A 10,140-nucleotide genomic window follows, 5' to 3' on the forward strand; every position below is an offset into this window, starting at 1 on the left:
GTCCAGTCTAGAAGTGTGTCCTCATCTCCCCCGAGTTTAAGTCATTGGCTTCTAGTAGATTATGCAAGGGTTTTGCTTTTCAGGCTGTATTTTTTTTTTCCTTTTGTAAGCACCCCTTTAATTTTTTATAATATTTTCTTAATTTTTATTTTTATTTTATATCTCTAACTGGATAACTATGCTGTTAATATATCAAAATCTGTAGAGATAATTTGTCAATTAGCACATGATAATATATTTCTTAATTTCATTACTTTTATCTCTAATTATGATGTAGCTAATTAAAAAATTAAAACCTCACAAAAATATAAAGACTGTACATTTAGAAATGGGCTTTCCTTTGTCATGGAAAGAGGATGGGCCAACTCATTCAAGAGGTAAAATTTTAGGCTTAGCTCACATGAGATGGCCCATAATGAGAATTCTAACCAACCCAATTGGCCCATTCCTCCGCCTCCTTCAGCCGTTCATTCACAACGGTGACTCCTTCCGCTTCACCCCTGCCTCAACATACTTCTGAGTTTCCTCTGTGTTTCCTATTTCCTCAACTTTGAACCCACCTACCAATCATTCGTTGCTCAAGTTTCCAAATTGAAGAAGGCAAAAGACAAAAGCTTGACCAAATTCAAATACTACCGTTGAGGTCATTATTCTTTTATTTGTAAAAAAAGTTCAGATTCTTGTTTCATTTTGATCCAATTTTATCGCAATCTAATCTCATTGTTACTAATCTTAATTATTTTTTACATCTAACTGAGGTTTTCAATTTTGGGTATTGATTTTTTGCGTGTTTGCTTCAGAAGAACTTATATATGTCAAGTTGAGCTGTACTTTTAAACATATTGAGAGAGAGAGAAGTTTAACTGTTTCAGATTCATTAGTGTTTATGTGTTCCAAGTTCCATGAGTATAAGATGGCCAAGAGTGTTGACACCCACATACCTCTGTCAAATTATAAAAATCCAAAAGAACCCATTAAAGGCTCTTCACATTTTCAATGAAGCCAAAACTAAGTACCCTAATTATTGCCACAATGGTCCTGTATATGCCACCATGATCAACATCCTTGGAACATCAGGGAGACTCACTGAGATGAGGGATGTGATTGAGCAAATGAGAGAGGATTCATGTGAATGTAAAGATTCTGTCTTTGTGTCTGCTATTAAGACATATGCAAATGCTGGGCTGGTAGATGAAGCAATTTCTCTATATAAGAACATTCCTCAGTTTAATTGTGTGAATTGGACAGAATCCTTCAATACCCTATTGCAGATAATGGTGAATGAGAGCCGGCTTGAAGTTGCACACCGTCTTTTCGTTGAGAGCTCTTGTGGTTGGGAAGTGAAGTCACGGATTAGAGCATTGAACTTGCTTATGTATGCTCTTTGTCAGAGGAGCCGCTCTGATTTGGCATTGCAAATATTTCAAGAGATGGATTATCAAGGCTGCTACCCTAATAGGGACAGCTATGCAATTTTGATGAAGGGATTGTGCCAAGATAGGAGGTTGCATGAGGCCACCCATTTGTTATATTCGATGTTTTGGAGGATCTCACAGAAAGGTAATGGAGAGGATATTGTGGTCTATAGAACGCTTTTGGATGCTCTATGTGATGACGGAAAATTGGAAGAAGCTGTGGAAATTCTGGGTAAAATTTTGAGAAAAGGACTAAAAGCTCCAAAGCGATGTTATAATCGACTTGATCTTAACCAATTCTGGGATGGTAAAGATATAGAAGCCATGAAACGCTTGATTCATGAAGCTTTGATTAAGGGCTCAGTTCCTTGTTTGGCGAGTTATAATGCCATGGCTATTGATCTGTACAGTGAAGGTAAGATAGGTGAGGGTGATAACGTTATCATTGAAATGCAACATAGAGGCTTTAAACCAACGCATTCTATCTACGAGGCAAAGGTAGCTGCATTGTGCAAAGTTGGCAAATTGGATGAAGCAATCGAGGTAATTGAGGAAGACATGGTGAAAGTCAATTGTCTACCAACTGCTAGGGTGTACAATATTCTCTTGAAAAACCTCTGCAATGTGGGAAATTCAACAGCTGTGATCGAGAGCTTGAACAAGATGTCTAACAAGGTGGGTTGTGCAGGTGACAGGGAAACATATGGCCTTTTGCTGGAAATGCTTTGTGGTGAGAAAAGGTATCTCGAGGCAAGTCAACTTCTGGAGACAATGTCAATTAAATCATATTGGCCTTGTGCCAACAGTTACAATGCTCTCATTAAGGGTCTTTGCTCCTTAGGTAGGCAATATGATGCTGTTATGTGGTTAGAGGACATGATAAGCCAAGGGAAGCTTCCTGAAATTTCTGTTTGGAATTCATTGGTGTCTTTGTTTTGTAACTCAGAAAATATAAAATTATCCTCTAATACATTTAATCGCCTAAGAAGTTTGTGATTCTAAATGGTGTTGTAGATATATAGTGGCTAATTAATTATTAGAATCATGTACTACCAAATTTTAGTTTAATATATATGCTTCCCTTTACTAGGTTCAAAGACACCATGTTTAGTGCTGATTCAGTTGCTGACTTGGTCTTCAAACTTGTTCAGTTACCAAGTTTGCATTCTCTTTTGTGGCCCAAAACTTCAGGCACAGAATATGATTGGGCATGAAATCTCTGTCTTAAGGTTTGCATGACATAGGGTCCAATAAATTGCTTTATTGTTTTACATTATTTTTATCCAGGGCTTTATAGTTTGACATTGATTTGTGAATAAGACTCTACAACTAAGATCCTTTTTTGGTTATTTTTGTACTTTACCTTTCTGTTGATAGGTTCAAGCTTGATCAAATCAGATAACTTAAGTAGTATTGCTACAGGAAATGTAGGACATGACATGATCAATTTTCATATGCCTTATGGCTTATGCCAATGAGATAATGGTGTTGAGTTAGGGTCCATTACTGATTTAGTGAAGTTTTTGGTATGGCTGTAATAGCTTGATAGAGCAATTTGGGAATCAAGGGTTGTTTACTTTTTAGCTATGAGGCCTCATTTGTTTGATATAAAATGTCATGTAAACCTTGTCAAATGTTCTTGAGTATGAGTACTGCTCTAAATGCCAAAAACTTTTAGTAGAATTATCATGAATTTGTGAAGCATGTAGTTTGATAATCCCTTATGATGCCTTACAATGATGTCTGTGCTTTGATTTCTTCTCTTTTTTCAAAATCTTTTATTATTAGTTTAAAATGGCACTTTGAATAGAGTCTGCATTTCATGGTCTTACTTTGTTTATTAGCATACAGTTATATATGATTTAATAATCCGGTGCAGAAGAACAATGTGATAATCTTCTGCAATAAATTAACAGAATCAAATTTGGCATTCTTGTTGCAATTGTTAAATTAATTATATTTGGTTTAGCGTGATTATGCCTTGATTAAGACAATGATTGGCTGAACAAAAAAGTCCATGTAGGTTGTGCTATTTTGCATCAGCTACTGGTTTTGCGACCTTTAGCTCTGAAAAATCTTGGTGCTGATTCATATTTTGTGGTTGCCTCGATTCTTTGTGCATGTACTACACATTCTAAATGATACAATTAATGTCTGCTATGCGACAGAGGAAGACAGAAGAAACAAATTAAGGTTTATAACATTGTTATATTGTGAAATTCTTTGACATATTATCGTATTATCGTGTAAATAACTGTATTGCAATTTATACAAAGCAAGGGTAAATGTAATTAGTTTGAAAGTTGACTTGTTTTCAATGTGGCATGGCTGGCATCTATAATTTTAACATGCGTCCAGAAACACATATTAAAAAAGTAATAAATAATAATTTTTACAAAAAAATATAGCATTTAATGTTGTCAATGTATTGTGTTTTTTATTAAAAAATTATATATAAATTTTTATTATATATCATCAAATATATGTTAGAAAAATCTTATAAAAATTGAAATTTGTTTTATTTTTTGTAGTGCTTTCATTGTCCAATTTCGATATTGGGGTTGATGAAAATAACACATCTTAGAAATTTTACACTTTTTAAGGTATGTTAGAAGAAATCTCACATTGTCTGGAATGAACAAGAAAGTGGGTGAATAAGGCTATATAATGGACTTGAGTCTATGATATCAAGGTACTTTAACACAAGTCTATGATGGAATAATCAATTTTGGCTTGTGGCAAATAACAAGTGAAAGATGTGTTGATACAATTTGGACTTGGATTCTCCAAAGTAGAGAAACATAAAAAAGAAACTCTCTCTTGTTTCGGTGGAGGATGATCTTTTGTAAAAGATGAGTTAAGTATTCTTATGGCATGTCTTCATTACTATGGAGCTACATCTTTTACGAAAGATCGAGAAGGACAATACTGGCATCCAATCCGGAGATATTTTTTTATGTTTCTTCACTTGAATAATTTTTCTTTACATACATTTATGTAATCCAAATTGTATCAATATATCTTGACTTGTGTTTGCCAAAAGCAAAAATTGATCCTTCTATTAAATTTTTCTATGTCACGTTTAACAATTCTTGCAAATGACATTGTAACTTCAGCAATCAAAGATGATTTTTCGATAAATTAATCTTTACTAATGTAGAAGATCAAACTAAGTTAAGTTGTAACTAGAGTATACTAACAATATTTTTCCTTTGTTCTTGTGAAAAGATATTCATGGTAACTAGTTCATTTTTTTGTTCTTGTGAAAAGATATTCATGGTAACTAATTCATTTAAAATGAACTATTTCTAGATTTGATTTTTAATTTTGTTATGGTTGAAGTTAATAGGTATTAGGAATTGAAAAGAAAAATTTTTAAAATAAGAATTTTAGAGCATGTTTGATTTTTATTTTTTCTTTAAATAAAATATAATACATTATATTATATAAATCAAACATGTTCTTAAAAGTTATTTTTATAGTTTCTTTTTTTTTTTTTTAAGTATTGTGATGTGTTTTGGGGTAATTAAAAATTGTACTCGTCTTTATTTATATTAATACTAGACCATGATTCTAAATAAATAAAGAGATAAAATATGAGATAATAAAAAAAATATAGAAATAAAAAAAAAATAATGATATGAAATATTTAAGACACTTTAAAATATTTCAAATGATTGGAATGATTATTTTCATGTAATTAAAGATCGGTGGTTCGAAAACATCTAAAACTAAAATATAAGGTTGGATATAAAAAGGCAGCTTATAATTTAATAAAAAAATTTCATATAACAATAAATTTTATTATTAAATGAAAAGACTTGAATTTTATTTAATAAACGTTGTGTTTATTATTCGCACACTAGTTTTCCTAGCTTTTTTTAGAAGTATGAATTTATTTTCTTCTTTTATCCTTTTTTAAACTTAATTAGCCTTCATTAATTGTTCATGAAGTATTTTTAACAAAAGGAATTAAATTTATAACAAAAGTTTGGATAAAAATTTACACAACTAGAAAGCCTGAGAAATAATAATTAATGTGACATAGAAAGATAAGAAAAAATAGTATTATAAAGAAGTGTACAAATTGTTATAAAAATAATATAACTCGTTTAAAAATGATTTGATATGATACATACACTTACGTAAGGAACTTCCATCACCATCGTGTCACTATTGCAAAGGCAACTCAACCAACTTTATGTCGAACAGTTTATTAAGATTGGGACACCTTAATCGTAAACAACAGGCAATACTTTCATTATCTGTCTTTTTTTTAACGTGCGTTCAAAATCATATATTAAGAAGTTAAAAATAAATTATTAAAAAAACTATGATAGTTTAATTTTTTTAAAATCACATGTAATTTTCACTAAAAACAATATTATTTGAAATTGGTATAATTATTTCAGATGATAAAATTTTTATTTTTTAGTACTTGATATAGTCACATTTATTAAGACTCAAATTTAAAAGAAAATGTTAAAAGATAATAAGATTTTAAAATAATATTTAATAATTTTCATATATAAAAAGAAAATATGTATTCTAACTAATCAACTTGTAATGTATTTAAAGTTTGGATGAACATGAATACGTTCCATTATGATCTGATGCAACTTGTTGGCGGCTTTGAGATAATTTAAGGACACAGGGACCCATGTTTAGGTCTAGCTAAAAATTCTAATTACTAGCTAGTTAGTGTATTACCTTACTTTCTTCTAATAGCTTATAGACAATTTAATATAATTTATAGATGTATATACGTAATTATTAATGTGAGTTTTATTTAAAAACTCAAAATCTAAATCACTATCTCAAACTGAAATTATAAAGTAATTCATTCAAACGATCTGAATTTTTACTTGAGTGGATTGTTCAATTCATACTAAAACGGGAAAAATTTCTGGTTCCTCTTTCAAATGTGCGAAATATAGTTAAATAACAACAAAGAAACTCATTCCATTAATTTGAAAAACTAGAAGCACAAGATGAAAACCACATCATCAAGACTTCATATCCATTCACCATTCTAGGATTTCACAAGAGATTAATCAAAACGATATAGTAACAGCCAAATATAAAAGCTTGTCCATATACTACAAATGATTATTTGTGAGTAAATATCATTTTTTCTGGGAGGATTTTTTTTTTAATTGTTTTCTCTGTAATCAAATAAATGAGTGATGACTCCCTTTTATTTGTCTTTTTTTTTTCTCAGTCGCGACATGACTGAAAGATTTTGAAAATTGTTGAATTGAATTTTAGGCCTAATATTTATGCCAAATTGTATAATGTAATAAATAATAAGATAGTAATCGTTTAAATATGATATTTATCCAAATAAAAATAATGCTTTAACCCACCAATGATTTGTGACATAATTACAAATCAGAAAAACACTAATTACATAATTTTTTATTATTAAAATTTATAAAATTGTAAGTGAGATTCATCTAATAGAATGAAACTCATTTTATGTTGAGAGTCGCAATCAATTTCAACTATTACTAGAGAACAGATAAAATGACTATGTTAGAAAGTAAGTTGATTTTATTATTACCAATACTTTAAATTATTTATAAACTATTCATTTTTAATTTATTAAATATCTGATCAAACTTATTTATTTTAATTGCTAAATAGTTTCTAACTTGACTTGAAACTTAATGCATACATGATTTAAATTTAACCTTTAAGAACTTAATATTAAAAACTCATAAATAATTTGTATGCATGTTATATAATGATAACAAAAATGCTATTTTAAATTAGAAAACGTATGTACTTATTATACAATTTTTATGTTTAAATATTTTTTAATCTCTATCTCTTTTATTATTGAATCATCTTTTAATATGGAAGTGTCTAATAAATTTAAACTTACTTCGAGAATATGTTTAATGATTAATTTATCTAAATTATATATAGATATAGATATACGGGCGAGTCAAACTTAAACGTTACGTTATTCTCTAAGAATGCAAATTCAAACTCAACTTGTGTACACTTCATTGGTGAAATTTGCAAATTATGAGGGTAAGTATATCATTCATTACTATTCAATTAAATACTTATCAAATAATTGTACCACTTGCTCTAGTACCGCTACTATAGCTTTTCATGCAACATGGGTATTAGTTATTAGTTATTATTATATTAAAAGGACAAGAAAAAGGAAAGAGAAGGGGCAATTATCAAGATCTAGAACGATTAAAAAGAAAAAGAAATTAAACTCATACATATAAAGCTTGATTAAAGTATCGTGAAAGTGGTACAATTTTAACTTATTTTATGAATTATTGTTTTTTATTTTTGTAATTTAATAAAAAAAATTAACACTTGACAATACTTATATATATCATATTAGCAAAAACAAAACAAAAAAATAATTTATAAAAAATTAAGAATCGTATTTTAATAACATTTTTATATAGCCTAATGTATGATTTTCAGTCTCTAGCTGGCAGTAGCCCCTCACCCCAAAACCTCTATTCTTTGTAAAAATAAGCAACTTGATTTATGGGACCAGCTGCATCCACAGACATTCATTCATTATGCAAACTAACTCAATCCATTTCCAATTGCACGTATAATTCTAATCATGATTGATCACCAACACTTTAATTAATGATGATTGATTAGTTTTTTTTATTGAGTAATCTTTAATTTTAAGCTATTGTTGTCCTCATTATTTAGTATTCTTTTTATAATCATCATAAAAAAATGTTAACCTCAACTTAAACTTAAGCAATTAATAATATGAAATTTTCATGAAAAACTAGTTTATTCAATCTTTATAATTTTAATAAAAAAATCTACTTTAAATATATATAATTTTTCTCTTCCACATACTCATCCAAGTAATATATTGTCCTATTTAAATTATTTCCATTAAAAAAACAGATCGAAAAGATTCCCATCTTTTAAAATGATAAGTGGCATGAACAAGCAATTTGGATGTATTTACCAACCAAAGGTGTTTTTTAATGTTTTACCTCGCATGTTAATAAACAACAAAAGAAGCATGAAAAACTTGGATATTTTTTTGTTGGTTTTCCACACAATGTATCATCACTTTGTATAAGAAAATACCACTTGAAATGAAATAGAAAATGTGACAATGTAACCAAAACAACATAATAAAGTAGAGTTTTCTTTAATTTGTTAGTTAGAACAACACGATTAATTAGAAATGAAACACGAGACAACATTCATTCATAAACAATGTTTGGTTCTTGTATTTTTCTATTATCCAAGTTTCATTTATAAAACTAATTAATTTTAAGGATGGTCTTCTTTTTCTTGTTTGAGGATTCAAAACCCAAAAGATGACAGCCTATTTAATCAACTATATACAACTTCACGTATTTGTTTCTCAAATGTTTATTTTATGCACCCTATTTCACACCCACTAAAGAAGTGTGAAAATTTTATTAGCTAGCCATGTGCATATTACTTGTCATTGTTATCTCTCTCTCTCTTTTGCTGAAGAAATAATAACTAATTAATTGCATGGATTTATAATACCATGTGATAAACAAGAAAGATAATAATTAATTTAAAAGTACAATAAACAAATCTAGTGTATCTTTTTGGTATACAGTGTTCCTTTAAAGAAAAATGTTTTTCCAGCACAAACATTCTTTATTAATTTTTGAACGAAGGTATTTAATCCTTCATTTAAGTTTTATTTTGTTTTATTCATCTCTAACACTCATCTAGATTTAATTAATCTTATTTTTGGGTATGATTAATTAATATTAATTTAAATTTTAAACATTAATGTATTATTTTAAATCAAAGATACCTTTTTCATTATATTATATAATTTTTAAGATGTTATATTAATAGCCCATCTCAACTCAAATTCAATTTAAAATTTAGCACAGCTTATCAAATTGCTAGATCACGTGAAGATGGTATAATTTAATTCAAACAATTTAATCTCAACTTCTTCTTTTAAAATAAATGCTATATAATTGAATTAAATTTTAATTTCAAACTTATATATATATATATATATATATAATAATAATTATTTGTATGTGATGATAATAGTTTTCACTAAATATATCTTCACGTAACTACTACCAATTTTAATTTAAATAGCTAGTCACACGTGCATTCATCCCCATATATAATAATTATCTCTCTCTCTCCGTATTTTGCTGTTTTGATTCAATTGTTTATTAATTTACTTAAAAATCAAATTATGCGGAACCAGAATCAGTTCCTACTAAATTCAGGAATATCATTAAAATTCAAGAGATTATGGAAATAAAATTATTTTAGAAAAAGGAAAAATTAAAAACCTTGCGTGAAACTCACATAATTTATTATTTATTCGTTAAATGTAATTTAATTGAAATTATTTTGGAAAGGAATAATTTATATTATTAATTATAAAAAAAATGATCTATTAAAATTTAAACATGATATAAAATACAAAGGATATTTTAAAATAAAGATAAGTTTGGAATTTGGAAAGAGGGAAGGAAGGTAGATAAGCTGAATTTAATCACATGCAAATAAAGAAAGTAACAAAAAAACTAACTTTTAATCGGCAATGATTCATTGAATATTCAGCATTTATGAATATTCAATATGAGTAATTCAAAAAAATGGACCCCTCTCCCATATCCACCTTCTTTCCTTCATCACTTTCCATAAGCCACTCACTCACCATAAAACCTTCGCAACCTTCACACTCACACTCGCTTCA

The 10,140-nt window shown here is 28.4% G+C and overlaps 1 protein-coding gene across 1 annotated transcript; it reads left to right on the plus strand.

The window, feature by feature from the left end:
* The first annotated feature begins 502 nt into the window (after nt 1–502).
* Nucleotides 503–2,655, plus strand: LOC113867797 (pentatricopeptide repeat-containing protein At1g05600). The gene is made up of 2 exons (XM_027503279.1): nt 503–643; nt 801–2,655. The coding sequence occupies exon 2, from the start codon at nt 903–905 to the stop codon at nt 2,409–2,411; it is 1,509 nt and encodes a 502-aa protein (XP_027359080.1). The 5' UTR covers nt 503–643; nt 801–902; the 3' UTR covers nt 2,412–2,655.
* The last annotated feature ends 7,485 nt before the right edge of the window (nt 2,656–10,140 follow it).

The sequence above is a fragment of the Abrus precatorius genome, unplaced genomic scaffold (genome assembly GCF_003935025.1).
Source record: "Abrus precatorius isolate BTA unplaced genomic scaffold, Abrus_2018 Scaffold5, whole genome shotgun sequence".
NCBI lineage: Eukaryota > Viridiplantae > Streptophyta > Magnoliopsida > Fabales > Fabaceae > Abrus > Abrus precatorius.

Excerpts from the sequence above, each read along its gene's own strand:
- LOC113867797 (XM_027503279.1), top strand. The coding sequence starts at position 903 with ATGAGTATAAGATGGCCAAGAGTGTTGACACCCACATACCTCTGTCAA.